General features: G+C 41.9%; 1 protein-coding gene across 2 annotated transcripts in view; it reads left to right on the top strand.

Annotated features, from left to right (window-relative positions):
• The window catches only part of FBXW7 (F-box and WD repeat domain containing 7), a 184,698-nt gene extending 163,174 nt beyond the window's left edge, over nucleotides 1-21,524 (top strand). For both annotated transcript variants that reach the window (XM_084263309.1, XM_084263310.1), the window contains 8 exons: nucleotides 1,747-1,881; nucleotides 6,206-6,329; nucleotides 8,191-8,327; nucleotides 9,960-10,073; nucleotides 13,091-13,272; nucleotides 14,505-14,730; nucleotides 18,264-18,474; nucleotides 19,452-21,524. In XM_084263309.1, the coding sequence (XP_084119435.1) occupies nucleotides 1,747-1,881; nucleotides 6,206-6,329; nucleotides 8,191-8,327; nucleotides 9,960-10,073; nucleotides 13,091-13,272; nucleotides 14,505-14,730; nucleotides 18,264-18,474; nucleotides 19,452-19,720 (1,398 nt within the window). In that variant the 3' untranslated portion in view covers nucleotides 19,721-21,524. The remainder of the gene's footprint in view (nucleotides 1-1,746; nucleotides 1,882-6,205; nucleotides 6,330-8,190; nucleotides 8,328-9,959; nucleotides 10,074-13,090; nucleotides 13,273-14,504; nucleotides 14,731-18,263; nucleotides 18,475-19,451) is intronic.
• The last annotated feature ends 421 nt before the right edge of the window (nucleotides 21,525-21,945 follow it).

Here is a 21,945-nt window from a genome sequence, read left to right as displayed (position 1 = left end):
TTGGATGACACACAGAAACCCCCATCTCATATGGTGGTGACAATCTACATGGGGATGGGGAATACTCGTCTTCAGCCACCATGCTGATTGCCAAGAGCACGTGCAAAGGCTCAGGTCATAAGTGCTCTCTTCCCCGTCCCCTTCCCCTCCTCTGTTGCGGTGGGCTGGCCAGTACCTGCCACCTCTTTGTCGTAGAGCAAGAGTGTGTCACCACGGTGAGCAAGGTGCAACAGCAAGGTGCTACAGCTGTCCTGGCAGTCCTCATGCCATAAGCAAGGCAGCTCAAAGCTGCTTTCACTGCACTGATAGAATGGGGTCACCTGAAAGTCAGGTGGGTTGTCATATGGCTAAATGATACTTTCCTTGACATTCCAGGTATTTTGACATTTGAATTAGGGAGAAATGATGTGACATGATTGTGTTTCTGCACTGCATACAAGTGGGGTATTTATCTGCTTTGTGTTCACTTTCAAAAATTCCACCTTCACTTGCCTTGTGCTGCTGAAACTTCACAGTAGGCAAACATCATAGTATTGTGGATACCAGAGTCAACTGTCAGAATCAAATCCACAGAGCAGAAGTTTAGAATATGAATAATAAAGGTCCTGAGATAGATGGCAGATTAATACAGAAATCTTAATTGTAAAGTATCTTGGCTTTTTTTCCCCCTCCAATTTCAGTTAGCCTCTTACTGTAACTGTACTATCATCTGTATGTGCTAATTTACTTGTAAATGTCACTCTAGAAGACATTCGAGAATATGAATGTGAATCTGCTCTCAAAAGCGGTGTTGTTTCATTTTCTCTCCTCTCTAAGGCTTTATTCATGCTCTAATTCTGTTGCTAAATCAGTTCATGGTGCCTGTTGTTTTTTTCCAGAAGAAATTATTTTTCTCTTTAAATTGTTTTCACCTAACAAATCAAAACTCTTTGATGAGCACAGATGAGTTTAAGATGTGCTTTTCAGATGTGGAGCGTATTCCGTTATTAATTTTTTCTACAAATGATGCTGTTAATCTGCTGTGCTCTCAGAGGAGTGCCTTATTAAAATCTTCAAATTTTATGGTGCCCATTAGTAAAAATGTGAAGAAAGAAAATTACCAATCAAACCCCCCTGTTTATTCAACTGTAAATTGATACTTACCAAATACGCATTGGTTTATGGCCAGGATTCTGAAATTACAGCACTGTCACTGAGGGACATACCCTAGTCAGAAGCAGGCAATAAGCTACTTGTAGAGAAAGTTTCTTTTCTTCCCTTTCTTGTCATTTCATTTAAAGTTTTTGGTCTGCCAGATGAAACATAAAAGGTTAAAAGTTGTCATCTCTCTTGAATGCACAATGGAGAAAGACTGAGAGGGAGTGTGTTCTGTTGCAACCCCTTCATTGTCAGTAATACGTGTGTAGATTTCATCAAAGAGGCTTAATTAATTTAATTATTATTATTAAATATTATGTATTTAATTGCTAATCGGTATGTGTGTATAACAAATCCTTTCTTAGCTTATGAATCAATGTAGCAATTTTCAATATTTTGTGTTGATTAACTTCTCATTTGTGTGTAATTAACACGAGCATTTATCTTGCTGGCATTTTATATGCTCTTCATATGCTTGTACGTAGGTCGACAAGGAAACTTAACTTGCCTTTTTCACAAAGCAACGGCACTTAGTAATATAATATGCACCCAATTAATATATTAAAGTAAGCTTACTGTGTTTTTTTTTCCCCTTTCTTTTTCTTGCAGAGCTGGAGTGGACCAGAGAAATTACTTGCTTTAGATGAACTGATTGATAGTTGTGAACCAACACAAGTAAAACACATGATGCAAGTGATAGAGCCCCAGTTTCAAAGAGACTTCATTTCCTTGCTCCCAAAAGAGGTGAGAAATACAGGTTAATACCAGCCTATGCACTGCATCACCCACCACCTTGGAAAAATGTCCGTGCTAATCATGGGCTTCAGTTTTGCCAACATAGGGGTGTAAACTGACCATAAAGTGGTCCACAAATCGGTACAATGACATAATGTGGCAACTGCAATTTCAGATTAACATACCTTCATGTCCTGATAGGCTTTTGGATACCTGGAACTTCAGATGACTCCTTTGAGCAAAATCCCAGTAGCTTTAAAAATATCTCTGTATCTCAGTTGGGTCAATTGTGCTGTGCTTCTTTTTGTTTGTTTGCTTGCTTTTGAGGGGGGGACAGGATGGGACTAATTTTTAGGGCACACACAACCAAAGACTTCCTCTGGATGCAAGACGTTTCTGCGCGTTATTCTGTAAATATTATTGTTTAATGCCTTGAGTGGTGGGGTTCTGTGATTTTCTTTGAATTTAATTTTAAACAAACTCTACCAGAAAAGCCCAAAAGTAAATCCAGAAAAGCACTTCTCACTCAGGATGAAGTCTAAACCGTCATTAAGGAGATATCTTACAGTAAATCCTTTACTGCAGATCAGATCATGTTGTATCAGGTTAAAGAGAAACCAAGATTTAGATTTCAGTGTGTGTAACTAAATGCTGTCCACAAGAGAGCAATTCTTGATGTCCCCACACTAGGAACATGAGGGGGAATATGAAAGATACAAACCCAGTTTCCTACAATTATTAAATGAATGTATTTTAGTTAGTTTAGAAGTAGTACTTCTGATCTTGGTTGATTTTGGGGAACTGGAAACTGTGGTGCTTTTGCCAGACCTACCTACCGCATGTTGGGTTTTCCTTGTGAAAGTGTTCACAAGGTCCATCGTCTCCCCAAGCCTTTAGTTACTAACACAGTGCAAAGCAAACTCTTAAAAGCTCTTCTGGTGCTAATATTTAGTTACCTGAAGGCTTTTCTGTATCTCTGTTTCTTGACATTTTTCTGGTGTATATCCTATTTTAGAGTACTTGGATGTACAAGACCCTTCTTGCCTTGTCATATCTGCACGAGTGGGGAAGTGTCACAGCCTTCCCTTGCTGGGTAGCATTTGTAAGGGTTGGAAGCAGTGTGCACAATGAGCATTACACATGAGAGGAGATGAGTGTTTACAGAAGCACTTGCTGTGGCAATCTTCTTCATAAATGGAAAGGATGGGAGGAGAAGAGTTCAGTAGGACCTCCCATGGGTTGCCGTGTTTCTGGAGAAGCTGCCCAAAGCAGTCTTAGTTCAGAGGCAAGGAAGGCAGCAAGACTTTATATTTTGAGCAGACAGAAGATACTTTGCCATTTCTGCATCCACTAAAGCTGGAGATGTAATACAGAATCGATGATGGCAGCTCAGTGCTTGGTTGTCTTTGCATGATTTAGTGGCAAAACTAATTCAAGTACAACCAGTGAGCTAGCAATGCTGTAACTAATGATCATGCTGTTATATCAGTCTTAGCAATTTCTTCACAGAAAAGATGTGCTATTTAGCTGTAAAGCTGGCTTTCTCATGTATGTCTTGACTCCACTGTAAGCAACTTCTGTTTAATTTGCTTAATTCATTTTTAGTCTTTGTTCTTGCCTCTTGAAACCAGAACACTTTCAAGCGCCTAGCTTTGTGAAAGGCTGGCTTCACCAGTAAAGCTGGCTTCAATAACTTTACCTTCCTAGCCCCAGTCACTGTCACTGAAATGAACTGAGTTACACATACTCCCACCACCCTCCACCATGGAGGTAACTCCAGCATCTCCTCTCCCATCTCCTAGGTGATGTACGCCAGGTTCTTAATGGTGGCTGCTGTAGGGGGTGACGGACTGAGCTGTGGGGGCAAGACTAAGCTTTTAGGGTCAGTAATTCTGTAAACAGGCTTCCCTACCAAAGCCAGCATCCCATGAAAATGGGCTCTCCTGAGTTGTCGCTCCACATTAACATCTATAGTCATCTCCAGTGCTGTTGGATACAATGCAGTGACTTCATTACCTAACCAGAACAAGATGATGATTTGGACAGGGGGGAGGGTTCTTTAAAAATGTTTTCAACAGTGCAAAAAGACAGACAGTAACTTAATAGCTGAATAACAAAGAAAATGTTTGCTTTCCTCCTGAGGAAACATGCAGTCAAACAATTAATCTGAAATGAATACTCTTGTTTTCTTGCTGAGACTTTAGAAATAATTATTGAAATTACTTGTTTGTGAAAACCAGGTCTAGAAACCAACAGATGAGAGATTTGCTGAAATCTGGCAAAGGAATTTTGTTGTAGCCATGTGTACAAGCGAAGAAAAAGCGAGAGACTGCTTGTTATTGGGTATTATTAACACTACAGCGGAGAGTAGTCACAGTAGAGTCAAAGATCAGATCTTTGCTACCTGAAATATTCTTATAACTAGATCCATGAGCGGAGACAAAGGGACGTCATCTTTTATGCACTGCTAATCTTAAAGTCAACTGTGGGCTGTGTTGACCCTTGATGACTATTTAGATAAATATAGTCTAAAATAAATGTCACCCATATGTAACCTGTTTTAGAATCAGTTGGCTCGCAGGTTTTAATTAACACCATCTTAGTAAGCGTCCATATCTGTATAGATAGGACAAGTGATATTTAAACAAACTCTGCTGCCAGTTAAGGAACATCCAACAGAAATGGAAAGGATCTCTCATGTGTGAGGCTTGCTGCATGCAGGACTGCCTGATGTGTGGTAGGAAACAGCGTTGCTTAAATAATTTCACATACCAGGAATTAAGACAGAAAGTTTAAAAGGCTGGGTACAGTTGTTGCTCCTGTGTTAGTGAGCCTCACATTATATCCTGAATGCTGACTCCCTGAGGAGGGACAGAAGGAAGATCCCCCCTGCATACAGATCTAATGCATAACTTAAGACCCAGGTCCCTCAAATGTGGAGTCCTACAAGCTCAACGTGAGCTGCAGGTGATGACTTGCAAACAAGGTGTGTGTGCAGTCAGAATGCAGACAGTTCTGGCATACTGCATTTTTATTTCCTGCCTAGTCACTGGCTGGGCTAGATTACTGAAAGTAAAGGTTTCTCACATAATAAGGTCAAAAATCTGCTGAGGTCAACAGCCTACGGTTATGACTTCCTTACTGAATTTCAGTCTGTGCCGCTTTGAAGGGCAGATTCTATTTATATACATCGTAACTCCAGCTAAAAAGTAAATAAAAAGCCTAAACACAAAAAGATACGTCAAGCAGAAGTAAAAGTGGATAATCTGATCACTCTGACAACTTTGCATCCTATTAGTTACTGACAAAGCCCCACCGTTTCAGCATGTAAGCGGTTCTCTGCATCACTTTTTATCAATATTGTTCTTTCTGCAGTTTCTAGCTATGGAAGGGACTTTTCTGCCTCCTGTACTTCTATTTTCCACAGCTGGGGAGATGCATTGTTGCTGTCAAGTGGAAAAGCTGTGCTCGGTCATCCCACCTTTAAGGATCGCTGTCCCTGAGTTTTGGACTGTGTTTTAGATGCCTCTGCTTAAGACTTTCATACATTTGAAGATATTTGTGGAGATTTTGGGGATGTTATCGTGGTCATTATGGGGCTTAGCTCAGTCAGCTGAGGTCTGAATTCTCCCAAGAACCTTTCATTTTGTCACATGGAAAAGTTAATCTGTTTATCTCTTGGTGCTTATTGGGATTCTCTGTGCACTTTGGTAACATGCTGCGGGCAGTATTGAAGTTCCATGTTTCAGACCTGCATCCCAGTCCCCAAGTCTCCCGGTAACTCTGCTCAGGGGAGTGTGTTTGCATTCTGACCAGAGCAGGAGCGGTGTGTCTGCTGCGTTTCCTACAGCTGCAGAGTGCTTTGAACTCAGGCTGGTACTTTCTCTGTATTGAGGCTTACTGAGTGATGTTACTCATCACAGCATATTTTCCTATTTGCTCACATGGTGAATGTTGTCCTTTCTAGTTAAAAATATCAAAATAACTTTTGGGTTGCTTGTTGGCTAATATAACAGTAACTCTGTTGCTGGTTCAAAGTAACGTGGATTGCATTTTAAAAATAATAGAGGTTTTAGCTGACATCTGCTCTCTCACAAATACAGGAATCATTTCTGGTGTGATCTGTATGGATTTGGTTACTTAAGATGATTGTTACACTTCCATATGCCCACTGGAATAAACTGTAGGTCTGTTAAGCTTCTGAGATGGTTTAATAAGTTACTGTTTCAATTTTGTGTCCTTCAGCCCCTGATGTGTGATAATACTCGGAGTTACTTCATTTTTCCCTTCAAAAGCAAGGCAGAAAATCCACTTTCTTTTTCTTTTTTTACAGCTGGCACTGTATGTGCTGTCATTCCTGGAACCCAGGGACCTTCTGCAGGCAGCCCAGACATGTCGTTACTGGAGAATTCTGGCTGAAGATAATCTTCTCTGGAGAGAGAAATGCAAAGAGGAGGGTAAGACTGAGCAAAAAGATGGATGTAATAGTCAAAGTGTTGCTGTCTTAAAAAGTGCAGTTCGTTTACATAATAAGCTTAAAGTTTTATGAAGGCAATTTGTGTAACTTTAAATTTACTGCTAGTGATGCTTTGAGCTAAGCGGTGTGTATCTCTGTTGAAAGTTGGCAGCAGGAATAATCCATGGAGGACTAGGAATTAAACTAGAGTTAAGTTTGAACATCCCATTTACAAAGTATACTAGGTGCAGGCTTTTAAAATAAATTATTTTTGCCTTTTAAGGATTATTTTTATTCAAAATAAAACCAAAGCAATTAAGAGCCGAGCTGCAAAAATTATGGGAGCCTTGCAGATTGTCAGTCTCATGGAGGGAAAAACTGCTTCAGGGGTCAGGTAGAAGGAATGCTGTAATTTCACATCGTTTGTTGGAAAATTAACTGAGAAATGGCACAAGGCAGGGAGAAAAGGTGCTAACTCCATGGCTTAGAGAGGGCTACATGACCCATAAGCTGCATGGATAGCACCTGCTCATGCCAAATCAAGATGATGAGGGGGTTGAGCAGCAATATGAATGGACCAAAAAAAAAAAGGCTCCCACGACAATAGCCACATATCTGAGCACATACATAAAGGATGTAAGTTGTTTTGGTTTGTTTCTTTTTTGAGGAGAATTATGTGAACAAGGAGTCTGTCCTGGGGGCAATGTGCATGGGGTTTCAGAGCTGTGTCCCTCTCTTGGACGCAGGCAAGCACAGGGTCCTGTCCAAGGACTGCCTCGCAGTGTGGAGATGCAAAAGCTTTGAAAACATGATGCTGTGAATGCCGCTGGCTATTCGTACAGGCACCTAAATGAATTAGTTTTCTTTTGCAGTGGAAAGCAGGTGTCTGACCTCTTAAATCTTCTCTAAAGATTCGCCTCTTACAAATTTCAGTGAAAGTGCATTAAGAGCACAAAAGGAGAAGAAAGGGGAAGGTTGAGAGGGGAATGTGCCTACCTTTGTGAGCTTAGCAGTGGAAATAAATATAGCCAGGCATGAGAGTGCAGAGAAACCATCAGTCTTGTAGCCTGCTTAAGGCTTAGTGAGCTGCTCAGTGACACAAAGGAGCAGTGAATGCAAGACTTGCAGATAGAGCAACCAGAGAAAGGGGCTAAAAGCAGAAGAGTGAAATCCACACGCTGGAAAGAGACAAGGCTCCTGCAAGTTACAAGATGTGATGGAGAGAGGAACCATATAGAAAAGAAAGCTGGGTAAAACAATTTAAAAAATGTAAATTTAAAACAGCTGTATGTGTAGTAGCCAGGGTAAAACAAAGCATGGCTGTTTGCATGTGAGGTCAGAAAGGGCAGCACTGTACTCACATTCCAGCCAGGAGAGGACAGGGCCAAAAGCACATGGCCTTGCAAATCAAGAAAAGAATTCAAAGCTCACTAATACCAAGAGTCACAGTGTACTCAAGAAAGATGGGTGACCGGAGTGGGAGGACCACAGGCAGAAAGGCAGGGTTCCAAAATGAGCATACGTGTGGTTATGGAGCCCGTTTGACAGAGGCGATACTCTGCCACACAGCCTCAGAAAGGGGCACTCAGAACCAAGCTAGTAGGTGGCCAGCAAGGACTGATGAAACTGGAGCATTTTCAGCTGCAATTACGATAATGGTTACGCTAAATGATGAGGAAAGATGTGGTGTAGCGCTGGAACCAGGACGTGTCACAGTGCAAATACTGGCACGCAGGAGGCGGTTGCGTCAATGCAGTATTTCGCGGCAGAGGTCAGTGTAAAGGTTTGGGAAGGAGAGAAGTTGTTTTCTTTGGGCTGGCCTCATCTCTTTCCCTCCCCACTTTTAAAAAAATTAATTTTAGGGATTGATGAACCGTTACACATCAAGAGGAGGAAAGTAATAAAACCGGGCTTTATACACAGCCCGTGGAAAAGCGCCTACATTAGACAACACAGGATTGATACCAACTGGCGGCGAGGAGAACTGAAATCGCCTAAGGTAAGGTTTCGAGCTGTGGACGTGGTGCCATGAACGAGGCAGCATCCAGTCGTAGGTGATTTTTTTTCTTCAGGCAAGCTGGGCTGTCCATGTGCAAAAAGCAATGTATTGTTGCAGAAAAATAAAATAATTTGCATTTTAGCCTACCCTGGATTTAATTCAATTTCTGAGCACTGTATTTGCCAATAGAATTGTGGGTCTTCAGAATTCTTTCACTGCTGTTCTGAAAATTTCTGTACAATTTCCTGCATTCCAATAAATATGCCAGTCTCTTCCAGACAGATTATCTCAGAAAGTTGATTGGAAATACCTATGTATTAAAATTAAACAGACACATATACACTATATATATATCTGTCTGTATGTGCAGAGCTGCGCCGTGTTGCAACATAAAAACACTCCACAAGTATTCCGTGATCCTTTCATGCTTTATTTTTATACATATTCATCTAAATTGAGCAGCATAAGACATTAACTTCATCCTGTTTGAAGTTTTTTAAAAAATATTAAATATTATTATGACATTGATACTATCATTACATCTTTTCCAGTATAGAGATATGAAGCAATTCTTCAAACCTTTTGTAAAATAAAATAGTAACTGTCTAATCAAACCTGGTCTCAAACAAGCAGTAAGAAACATGAAGAACCACCACATTCATAGCCTTTTAAGGTGTTAAGGCGATTTGACTGTTTTCTTATTTACTGTACAACAAAATAATAAAAATAAGAACAAAAAATTCTGTTGGAAAACCTATGGCTGCATCCTGCTGTTTATTTGGCTGTGACTTATGTACATCTCTGGCAACGGCTCTGTATTTCTTGCCTTGATACGCCACATCAAGTTATCTTGGAATTATTAAAATTAGAGCCTCGAGCATTATCCAAATGCCCATTTTGTTTCAATGAACATCTTGAAAAGTGCTCAGATGTCTTCAATAAAAAATTCCTCATCCTGTGGATTTTGATACGGGTTTTTTTGCTGTATTGCAGTGAAACAGACTGAATTGCAGCCTTTCCCAAATCTCGCTTTCATAAAGCAACATTCCAATCCACCTTTCCAGCACATTAAATTATTGCTTTTGTTTGTGTTTAATGGAGTTGATGGTTTTCTAGTTCTTGAGTTTGGTGCTGCTTAGCATTTAATAGATTACAATGCTTAGCTGGTGAGGGAAAAGAAAGAACTACTATCAGCCTTGACCACCAAAATACAAATTTGCAGCAAATAATTGCAACTCCATACTTCTTTGTTCAAGATTGAAGAAGCTCTTTAAGAGGTAGCAGTAACTAAACTAAAAACCAAAGCAGTGGAATAACTGCAGAGGAGTCAAGCAATGCCCAGTTACGACTGTAGCCTACTTTGATTAGTGATTTCTTCTAGGAGGCTTACAGTAACTGCCGTGTGCTTGCTAAGCAATGCAGCATCGCTCTGTGGAGGAAGGGAAAATACCTTCTTTGGTCCCAGCTGGCGGCAAATTAGACTTGACACACGGGATTAAGGGGCCTTATTATTACTGAAGCAACTCTAGCATTTTATAATTTATGAATCAGAAGAACGCTTTGTTTCTCCTGCTTCTCTCTAATCTCCTGTGTTAAAATGTGACTGTAGGTTTCCATGTTCTTTATCATCAGGTGCTCAAAGGCCATGATGACCACGTGATCACATGCCTGCAGTTCTGCGGGAACCGAATAGTGAGCGGCTCTGATGACAACACACTCAAAGTGTGGTCAGCGGTTACAGGCAAGGTAAGTAAGTCAGTTATTTTGTTGAATTCCTTAGGATATGAGTGACAAGTATGTCAGAAAACACTGCTGTGTCGGCAGACAGCACTGCAGAGTGGTCTTCAGTGCTGTCTGGTGCCAGAGCCAGGCTGAGTACTGGTAACCATTGGGGTCATCTCTTCCTGCACAGAAACTAGTCCTCTTCAGAAAAGTCACCTTGATGGGAAATTGCAACACTGCTCATGGTACCATTGGCATCTGTCCTTGTTCTCTCGGCAGCTCTGCTATTCTTGGAGTCATTCGTGACATGGAGCCTAAAGAATTTGGACAGATATGTTACTTTATTGTCCTTAAAAGCTTAATTTAGCCTGTTTTTACCCCTCTGGGTCTCCCATTCTCACTTGGCTTCTAGCACTCTTTCTGTTGTTTTCAAGTGACTGAAACGGGGGGCGTTCATTGTACTGACTCTCATTCCCACCACGCAGTTTGTTTTTCTTTCTGTGTTGCTGTATTGCTGAGCCACCAAAAAAAAAAAAGTAACTTGCTTTAGGTTTAAATATTTCCTATTAAATTAGATCCAGCTCAGGCAGGAATTTAATAAGCTTCAATAATTTAATTTTGGCTTAGAGAAGCAAAACAATATGTGCAATCAAAAAGACAGTACCCAGCGTTTCACTCGCGTTAGAACATCACGGCTACTCAGCACACACATGTTTTTGTCTGAAGGTGACTGACCATGTTCTGAGGACACAGAAGAGGATTGTGTGGTGAGGACCTTTGTTCTAATGACAGTTAGGTGACCAGGACAGCTACTGAGGATAGCGGGTTTAAGGTGCAGAAGGCTTCCGCTTTGTTATGCGGAAGCTGCCTGTATATTAAACATTTATCTTTGCCTGCCTAGAAGGTCCTGGATGGGCCTGCAAACACTACTGCGAGGCAGAGTAAAATTAAAAGCCGTAGGCAGCCTCACCCTGCCTCCGTTGGCTTCCCTATGACAAACTGTCTAATGAAGGAACCCAGATGGAAATTCACGGGTTTCTAATGGCAAAGGGCAGCCTAGACTCAAATGAAGAATACTTCCTTCGTACATACCACCCTCTCCAAAGCAAAACGTTCCTTTCAATACATAAAATTGATTATAGTAGCATGATTTAACGAGTCAGGTTCAGTAGTTTTTTGAAAGTAATTACAACTCCTAGTGTGACTATTTACCCAAACCTTTGAGAGAGCCAAAAAGCTGCATCAGCCCTCATGCTTACTGGTGCTGAGGAATTAATAAAATGAAAAAACCCTAAAGGTTGGTTTGTACAAATGAACACGACTGAATAATCCCCTTGACAGATGTAAAGCCCAAAATAAGGAGCCTGTGTTCTTACTGCTTCAGAAGGATGATTTCTTAAAATATGAACAAATCAGTGGAAATTAAAAAAAGGAGGGAGGGGGGGAAGACTGTGAAAATGAATAACAGCTATGAACTGGAAAAGATGGATTTGATAGCAGTGAATTAAGCCAGGAGCCAGGAATTGCAGAAGACTGGTAAAAACTGTTAAAGAACAGGAAATCTGTGCACAGCAAAAAAAAAAAAAAAAGGATGGCATTTTCATTTAGAAAGAGCAGGATATTAACAACAAAAATTAGTATACTGTCACTGATGCAGAAAAATATTTGCTTTGGGAGAAAACCCTTGTGATGGAAATACCTTGTGCAGCAGTAATAGAACATTTCAGCAGAAAGGCACAAGGACGTTAAACAACAGGTACCAAAGTTACAGTTTTTATTATGCTTGATCCAGATAGTCTGTCTTTGATTCTTTTTTTCCCTAAAGTAAGATGTGGGGTAGGAATCGCTGTTTTATCCAAAGGTATGAGCTCTAGGAGAAGACCCACAGGATGGCTGGAAAACTAAAATGTATCAAGCTTTAAAGGGAGTAAACTGAAAGACTGGGGCTGTGGGATACATTATCTCAGATACAAAATACCTGACTACGTGTCAGGAGGAGTCAACTAACAGTTAAAGGAAGGCCACGGCAATTAATGCCACTTAGCATTAGATTACAGAAAAAGAGATCATCAGGCTGTCTTGACCTCTTTTCTCGTGCAGTTACAGGTTTGACTGATAAGAAAGTGCAGAAATAGATGGCTGTGAGCACCGCAAGACTATCCCTGTGACACGATTAAAGGAAATAGAGCAGTGCAAAAACCAACATGGCACATATTTAAATGGGTTAGAAAGTGGGTAATTATGGAGATCATGTTGTTAATGTAAATGCAGAATCTTCATGGAGTATCTTTCTAGAGGGGTCTTGCAAGGATCTCTTCTTGGCTGTGCTAATTACTGCTTACTGTTCCTGGTGAGAAAGCATATATAGTCTTTACTTGTAAGGAACACAGGCTGAGAGACGGAGACAAGTCATTGTTCCAGAGTGACGGAGGCTGTATAGGAGTAGGTGTGAGCAAACACTGTCTCTGCGTGGTAAGAAATCATGTTGTACATTCGAGATCAAAGGAGGTGGGCTGTGCCTCTGTAGTGTGGGATTCTCTCCTGGGCAATGGGAAAGCCTCAGCAAGGTTTGAAACGTGATTTTGCAGTATCGATGCTGTGGCTGCAGCTTACAGAGCGCGGTGTTGCTTGGGTAAACAGAGAAGTAAAATAACGGTACACGGTGTGTAGATTGGCAGTACAACTACTGAGTGAATGCTCTCTCTAGCTCCCAACACCTGTGCTCCAAAAAGCTATCGGGAAGCCTGCCGTGACTTGGGAAGATGACTCAAGGCTGCAAAACATGTCCTGTATTGGAGATGTGGAGAGTTTAGTTTATGAATGGGAAGATTATAGGGAAAATCCCTTGTCAGAGTACTGACAAGGGAGAAATTTGATTCATTATTTCTGAAAGGTGGGATTTTTTTGTTCAATCACAAAGCGGTCTCCAGGGGTCTTGTGGCGTTTGCTAGGAGAGACTACTGTTACCTCCACGGTTACTTGCTCTTAGGTTTCAGTTCAGCTCAGCCAGAAGGGTAACTAAGCAATGTATTTATTTTCAGTGTCTGAGAACACTGGTTGGGCACACAGGTGGAGTCTGGTCATCCCAGATGAGGGACAATATCATCATCAGTGGATCTACAGACCGAACGCTGAAAGTCTGGAATGCGGAAACGGGAGAATGCATACACACCTTGTACGGACACACCTCCACCGTGCGTTGCATGCATCTCTATGAGAAAAGGTAAGGCCTGGTCCAGAGCTGCAGCCACCGTTTGGCTTGTGACATAGGCTTGTGTTGGCAGAAAACACCTGCTCAAGTCGGTACCTCATCCAACATTGTGTGAAATACAGACCAGGAGAAGCACGCACACTAAGCGACATAAATCAACATGAGAGAAGAGATGATTAATAGCAGCAAAAGCAGAAGAGCACTAATTAAAGATCAGAAAATTGAGTCATGTACTTTATAAAGTCACATTCTACGTTACTTCAGAATTAATTCTTTGTTACTCTGGGATCCGGTCTCCCACACTCTGAATAATTTCTCCTTTTTGTCAGTGCTACGAACTTCTATTAATTTTACAGAATGACTTTTTTTAAAGTATTGTCACTTCAGTATTTGATTATAATTTTAACTGAGTGTATCATAGTCTCTGCAATAGTAAACCATGTCTTGATTCAGTGAACATTGGCAAAGTTCTACTTCACTGTTGTGGGGAGCTGTTGCCAGAGTCCCTGCTGGTTGCGTTTCTTCTGTTTTAAAGAATCATGTGGTTTTTCTTTATCAATTGCACTGATATCAATTCCTTTCCTTCTCATTTCTGTCCTTGCCTTTAAAAGCATTTAGAGATATAAACTGAAAAAAAAAAAAGAAAAAAGTAGAGTAACCATCACTTTACTAAAACTTCTAAAGACCTTTATATAACTGCTACAGTTCGTTAACTCGGTCATTATGACCAGGATGCTTGTAGCAGTGGCTTGAGCTCAGCATGTTGATAAGCCTTCATAGATAGATAACAACAGTCCACATCATTTCTTGTGGCATCGTTTTGCTGTTCAGGAATGAAGTGCTGTTTAAATGCTGATTGCTAATTACATCAAATAGATGAGTAGTGGATGCCCTGTCCCTGGAGGTGTTCAAGGCCAGGTTGGATGGGGCCCTGGGCAACCTTGCGTAGATCCAGGCCTAAGGTTGGTGGCCCTGCCTGTGACAGGGGGGTTGGAGCTCTATGATCCTTGGGGTCCCTTCCAACCCATGCCATTCTATGATTCTATGGATCCTGACAAGGTGAGTAGAGCCAGGAAGAAAAATGCTCAAGTCATTTGTGATGCAAAGAAAGCGTCACGCCAAACTAGATCTCTGCTATCTGACATCCCAAATTAAAACTCATAACGATTTTATACCCAAGTCTGATTGTTCTAATACTTTTATGTCCAATGCTAAGTACAGGATGGGTTTTCTTGTTCCTCCAGAGTAGTCAGTGGTTCTCGAGATGCTACCCTGAGAGTTTGGGACATTGAGACGGGCCAGTGTTTACACGTTCTGATGGGCCACGTAGCTGCAGTTCGGTGCGTTCAGTATGATGGCAGAAGGGTTGTAAGCGGTGCATATGATTTTATGGTCAAAGTGTGGGATCCGGAGACAGAGACCTGTCTGCACACGCTGCAAGGGCATACTAACAGAGTCTACTCATTACAGGTATGTGATCTTCATCTGCTGCTTTAGTTTCCTTAGGTAGCATTTTGAGTTGGTTTATGTCACCTTGTTTATTAAATTGTGGGTACCTACTCCACAGTTAAACAGGCCACAGAGAGAGGCACCTGTGACAGTTCCCCTCTTTCTCTGTGTTACACTGGTTACATGTTGCCTTAATTTAGAGACCTTTTGTTTCCTTTTAAAGCACCCAGTACAGTAAAGCCCAAATCTCTACACTAGCAGGTTATTATATTGGGAGTTTTTTGAAGTCTTGCATGTATTTTGGAGCTATGGTTTTGGGTTCCCCCAAGAAATTCTAATGTTACTATTTTAAATAGATCATATGTTGGTTGAAAATCCGCTAAAAAACCTACTGGATTAGTGTTCTGAATTATGCAGAGTAGTTTATCCATATCTTGTAGCCCCACCTTCCAACAAGTAAGGCCAAACATCAAATTTTAATGCCCCACTGTAAATCTCCAGCCTTCTACTTCTTCTCCTCTAAGCAGAGGCCGGATCCACAGCTGTGAGGCTTTGTCAGCAGAGACCAGTTGCTGCAGCGATGCAGGTTGCTGTGGTGCTGCTCGGGCAGGGTTCTAGTGCCCACCAGTCACCCGACTGCTCATCAGATCTCGGCTGGCAAAGACAGACATAGACCTCCTGTGGGCTCTTCTTCCCTTTACCAACCCAGAAGATCGTCTTGTTCATTCACAGAGTCAAGGCATCACTTCCAGGCGTTGAACGGCGAAAGAAATTAATTTCATGCTTGTGCCTGTTCTCCCCACAATCTGGCAGGACTTGAAAAAGAAATTAACAAAGACAGTTCAGAATGGGGAAATTGCATTCAGCGCGTAGCTACTCTGCTGTGTGGCTCAGGGGGCAAAGCTCAGTGCTGGAGACGTTCTTCTTAAATGCTTCATCATGAGTATCTTTCACCATAACAGCCTAAATAGGAACAAAATAGATAATTTGTTTCCTTTCCCAAAATACTTAGTAAACTCTATCAAAAATCTCCAGCTCTCCCCTTCCCTTCATATGCTGAGGAAGAGTCTCTAAGCGAGCAGCAAAACAAGCTAGAAAGGCTGTACTACCTACCTGTCTCAGAAATACTCCAAAGGCTGTATGTCAGCGGGGGCAGTTAAGGAGCAGTGCATGTTATTCTGCCCTGCCTTCACCAGTGGCTCTTGTTTTGGGCTATGAATATTCATGATTGATACTATAGTAATAATGTTACACAGCTGATACTATTTACACCCTGTAAATGGAGCTCAGTATTCTGAAACACATTTCTGGGAGGCAGGAGGCTGGGTCCCCACTCCACGGCAGGTTCTGTCATTCCTCAGTATTCCATGTTCTGTAGCCCCTCTGACACCCTCCCGAGAGCCTTACGCAGCAGTTGAAGATACTGATGGTGTTGTGCTTTCTTTCTTAGCTGCCTTTGAAGTAATCCACAGATTCTCAGGGTTCATGGGTAACAGCTCAACCACTGATCCAAACCATTGTCTATTTGACTACAGTAATATCAGAGAGAAGTTCCTCTCAATGCCCAGCCTTAGCGCTCTCTTTCTGATTGCCGTACGTACATGGAGAGCGATCAGGGAAAAAGGGGAAAGAACTCTGAATCTGTTACATCGATCTGGTTTAGTGCTGTGTAGGAAAGAAAAAAACACCTGTAGCGTTTTGACCCAACAAGTCTGCTGGGCTACTTACTTACCACTCTTCTCCTTTTACCTGAACTCAAAGTAGTTCACACCCTCTGCTGAAAGCAGGGTGCCCAAAACGGGGTGCAAAACTTCAAAGTGATGCCACACCCACCTCTTCCCCCCACCCCAACCCCTATGGAACCAACCCCTCCTGATACCTATAACCCTGCTGTGAACCCAGTTCTGAACAGGAGTGTGTCCATGTGTCAGATTTACCTCCCTCTTTGTGAAAATGCAGCGAAGACACCAGCTGTTCCACTCTGGCACAGAGGAATAAAAAAAAAAAAAGTACCTGTTTAAGACAATTTTCCCAGAGATCCATTTGCTGGTGCTGACCTTGTTGCTGAGGGCTTAGAACGAGACTGGTTATTTGTTAGTTCCTTCTGGAAATTGAAGTTAGGCTGGCTGATCCATAATTCTTCATCTTCCATCATCAGCTCCTTCAGTGAAGAAAGGAATTGTATTTGTCATCTGAAACCTTGTCTGTCTTCCACGGCTCCTCAAAGAAAGTGGCAGATGCCTCCCAGATTGTCTTAAAACGACTTGTCTTCTGTGGGCTTTCTTCCCCATGCTTGCAAAAATCTCATGCTCCATCGTCAGTGGTGGTGGTGCTGTGAGCCCACACTCGGATGGCCAAGGACTGAAGCAAAAACCCAGTTAAATAGCTGGCCTCACTTGGTGTTTCCTTCCCTCTGAGCAAAAATGAGCTCTTTTATTCTGGCCTTCCTCCTTGTTTTTTTCTTGGTTTGGGTTTTTGGGGGTTTTTTTGGCTGGTTATTTTTTCTGTGACAGGATAACGTTTTATCATCCTTAATGGTTCTCACTAGCTTTGTCTTTTGTGCCCTGCCTTTCCCATCTTGTCCCAGCGCGCTCCTTTAAACACAGCTATTGATCTGTCTCTACTTTTTGTACAATCCCTTGTGCTTTAGCCAAGCGGGTCTCCGTAATTTACTACACTTCCTATCTTTCCTTCACACAAGGGTAGCTTGTGTCTTTAAGAAAGTGCCAACTCTCCTGAACTCTTCTTCCCCTCGGAGAATAGATATATAAAAACCTCATGGGAAGGAAGTCTCGATTTATTGAAGTATTCCTCCTTGAAGCCACTGGTTTTATTCTACTGCTCTTTCCCTTCCTTATTTGAGAATTCTGGACTGTTATGTCATTGTCACTATCACTCAAGTTACTTTCCACCTTTATATTCTCTCCATGTTCAGTCCTCTTGGTCAGTAGCATCTCATCTCTCAGCTGATTTATCTACATGGTCACGTTCTATGTATTTATGTACAATATATGCCCAGAAAAATCTTAAGAATTTGAACATTCCTTACTGCACACATGACTCTCAAATGTCTAAATCCAGCAGTTTTCAACTGCATTCCTTCTGTTTTCCAATTATTTGGCTTTGTGTAGATCATTCTAGATTAAAGTTGTTGCCTTTCTCCAGCTTACAGTCCCCTCTGATGGAGAGTGGGTTTGACCTTTTAACATCTTTCTCAGGACAACGTGCAGCGTTGCATGCTGCTGAATAGCCAGGGCTTGGTTGTGTTCAGAGGAGGGAGCTGTGTATTACATGCAAAAGTAGGAGGGCAGAGCCTTTCTCCTCAAACTATGTACCCCATAGCTTGTATCTATGACAGGAATTATAGAGACCATGAATCACCTGCTCTGACATCAAACGTGGCCATCTCTACTTAGACTGAACTCTTCCTGTCAGGCAGTTCCTGAAGACATATATATAATAGTAACCAAGTCGCCTTACTGAATGAAATGCCTAACAGCTGCCTTTGTACAGCCCTAACGTAATTGTTTATAATAGATTTACCTTTCTTGTAGTTTGATGGCATCCATGTGGTGAGTGGATCTCTTGACACGTCCATCCGAGTTTGGGATGTGGAGACGGGCAACTGCATTCACACGCTGACAGGCCACCAGTCTCTCACAAGTGGAATGGAACTCAAGGACAACATACTTGTGTCTGGGAACGCAGATTCTACAGTCAAAATCTGGGACATTAAAACAGGACAATGTTTACAGACATTGCAAGGTGAGCTTCAACTACCTGCATGTAAATCAGGCTGCCCGCAGTCATCTGTGCTGTGCATTCTGTATTTAAAAAAAACCAAAACAAACAAACCAACCACTTTTAAAATAATTACATCAAAAGAGAGCGGCACGGGCCACTTACAACTTAAATATTTTTCTGATGGCAGCTGTATGATCTTTCTCTGAATTAGAAGAACAAAATGTATTTAATCTAATCTATTCAAATCACTTGCCTATTATGAAAGGCAGATGGTCTGGACTGATAGCAATTTGCTACGGGTATATTAGCCTAATAAGCCACAGAAATATGTAGGAAATGACATCTCAAAACAGTCACTCGATGTATTTATTTAAGGGTCACTTGGATGTTTCAAGGCCTACTGATTAATTGGATCAGGAGGCAAAGTACACTGTCTGTTGCAATAAATCAGGAGAAATGAGTGGAAGATGTTTGTTTTTTCTGTAAGAGGAAAGCTTTTTGTTTCCGTTGTGACAGTTGCCACTCAGGCGTTGGGAACGCCAACACATTGTTTCCTTCCCCCCCAAAAAAAGGTCTTACATCTTTCCCACCCAGCACGTGCTGCAGCGCTGGCTGGAGCAGAAAATTAAGCTTCCCTGCAAGGCAGACGGTGCTGGTTTAAGAGAATATATGTATTTATACACCAGTATGTAACTGTCAGTGTTTCCTGAGAGTCATCTCATAACAACACTTCTGGGGGACTTGGGGGACAAGCACTTAGGACGGTCACCTCGTTCCGGGTGGTTAAGTTCATGTTCATGAATGTCCAGGTGCTCACGTTGGTGTACGACGCCGAGATCAGCGTACGGAGGAGGGGGCAGGGGTGGGGTTTCTATACCTGCTCAGTGGCTGACAGCACTGCAAGGCCTCTGTGCCACCCGGGGCACGTGTTGTACACGCGGTGCTGCCCGACAGCCCCTTCTCTTTGCAGATAAAATGTTTTGGCTTTACCCTTGCAGGTCCCAACAAGCATCAGAGCGCCGTGACCTGTTTACAGTTCAACAAGAACTTTGTAATTACCAGCTCAGATGATGGGACTGTAAAACTTTGGGACTTGAAAACGGGTGAATTTATCCGAAATCTAGTCACATTGGAGAGCGGGGGAAGCGGAGGCGTCGTGTGGCGGATCAGAGCTTCTAACACAAAGCTAGTGTGCGCTGTTGGGAGCCGCAACGGGACTGAGGAAACAAAGCTGCTGGTGTTGGACTTTGACGTGGATATGAAGTGAAGGGCAGAAAGATGCATTTGTCCAAACGTGTAGACGATGTTCTCCTTTCCCTCCCCCTAAAAAAAAAAAAAAAAGAAAAAAGAAAAAAAAGAAAAAGGAAAAAAAATCCCTTGTCCTTGGTGGTGCAGGATGTTGGCTTGGGGCAACAGATCCTAAAGACCTACAGACTATGAAGGAGAAGACAAAGATGACAAACTGTAACTGACAAGAGAGGCATTTGCTGTCTCGTCACATAAAAAGGCTACACTTTTGACCGGGGCAGCTTTGCAAAAATACGACTTGTGAAACGAAACCAGGTGCAATTATTCCCTTCCTCTCCTCCAACTGCTCCTTGAGCAACTTGGGGGTGAAAAAAACAAAATAAATTGTTACAGTTGTTGTTATCAGGTCATTTTACCACAAAGATGTCGAAAGGAGCTGCACAGGCGCACCTGCTCGTGCACCCCTGGGTCCCGGCAGCCCCTCCGAGCAACGTGCTCTCCCTCAGCCCCGCTCCGAGCGGGACGGTTGGACCGGACAACCTCCAGAGGTCCCTTCCAACCTCTATGAGCAGCCACTGGTTGACTTTCAAAAACTAGAGAGCATCTGCAATGAAAACAAACAAAACAAAGACAAAACCAAATCCAAAGGGAAACAAAGAGTCCATTCCTGGTGTGGAAAAGCTAAAAGATAACTGTGAATTGTTTTGTACAGTTCTATCAGAGCTTTTTCTTTTTTTTCTTTTATTCCTCTCTTATTTTGCCAACCATTGCCAATGTCAATCACAGTATTAGCCTCTGTTTAATCTATTTACTGTTGCTTCCATCTACACTCTTCAACGCATAAGTTGCTCTGAGGTGGCAAGTTGTCCTGGGTTTTGAGAGTCCTCTGACGGATTTAATTCGCAACGCTGGTGCTAGAAGTAGGTCTTCAATTACGGGATTGTTGTCCCACCCCTGTACTGTATTCCCAGTGGCCAAACTTATTTATGCTGCTAAATGAAAGAAAGAAAAGCAAATTATTTTTTTTTATTTTTTTTTCTGCTGTGACGTTTTAGTCCCAGACTGAATTCCAAATTTGCTCTAGTTTGGTTACAGAAAAAGACTTTTTGCCACTGAAACTTGAGCTAACTGTGCCTCTAAGAGGCTGAGAGTGGAAGAGTTTCAGACAATTAAGAGTGAAGTTTGCCTGCAAATAAAGAATTGAGTGTGTGTGCAAAGCTTATTTTCTTTTTTCTGGGCAAAAATTAAAACACATTCCTTAGAACAAAGCTATTGCAGCCTGTTCTGTGGGGAAATTTTTCTTTGTGAGGGCTGTGGTGAATGGAATGAACATACATTAAAAAAAAACCTGACAAAATTTTTAAAAAAATATTATAAAATACAAAAATGAAAATAAAGTTGCTGGTCAGTCTTAGTGTTTTACAGTATTTGAGAAGAAAAACAACTGTTACAGTTATTGCTGGGAGGAACTGACAGAGCAAAAACTTAGGTTTTTGTAACAATGTCACATGCAAACAAAATGAGAAGCGAGAGAGTCAAACGGTTTGCCTCATTCTCCAAGAGCCACAACTCAAGCTGAACTGTGAAAGTGGTTTAACACTGTATCCTAGGCGATCTTTTTTCCTCCCCTCCCCCCCCTTTTTTTTGTTTTATTTATAGTCTGATTTAAAACAATCAGATTCCAGTTGGTTAATTTTAGTTATGTAACAACCTGACATGATGGAGGAAAACAACCTTTAAAGGGATTGTGTCTATGGTTTGATTCACTTAGAAATTTTATTTTCTTATAACTTAAGTGCAATAAAATGTGTTTTTTCATGTTAGTATGGCTTGCTTTTTTTCCTAGACGTTAATTTCATGCAGTCACATCCTGTGTAGTCCAGAGCAGGTCAGGCTGCTCACTGACACATAGATGCCAAAACGTGTCCTGGGACCTTTCCTGTGCCCCTTCCACAGACAGGTGCGTGAGCGCCCTCTCCTTCAGTTGCAGGAGAGGGTTTGTCACATGGGCTTCAGCAAACAGACGGGAAAGCCATGAGCTTCCTGTCGCTAAGATCCCGTCAGGAGGCAGCTCTGGAGGGAGTTGGCTATGAAAAGCCCCTGGGTACGGAACGCTTCTTCCAACAGCATCCTGTTACTGCATCTTAACTGGAAACTTGGTGTCTGTGATTTATGTATCTCAGTCAATTGATTGTAGTCTGACAGCAGAGAATAAATACAACTAAAACCAAAGTTGGGACTGTA

The sequence above is a fragment of the Gallinula chloropus genome, assembly GCF_964237585.1.
Source record: "Gallinula chloropus genome assembly, chromosome: 4".
Lineage (NCBI taxonomy): Eukaryota > Metazoa > Chordata > Aves > Gruiformes > Rallidae > Gallinula > Gallinula chloropus.
Note: the sequence above shows the minus strand (reverse complement) of the source record. Positions and strands in the feature narration are given on the sequence as shown.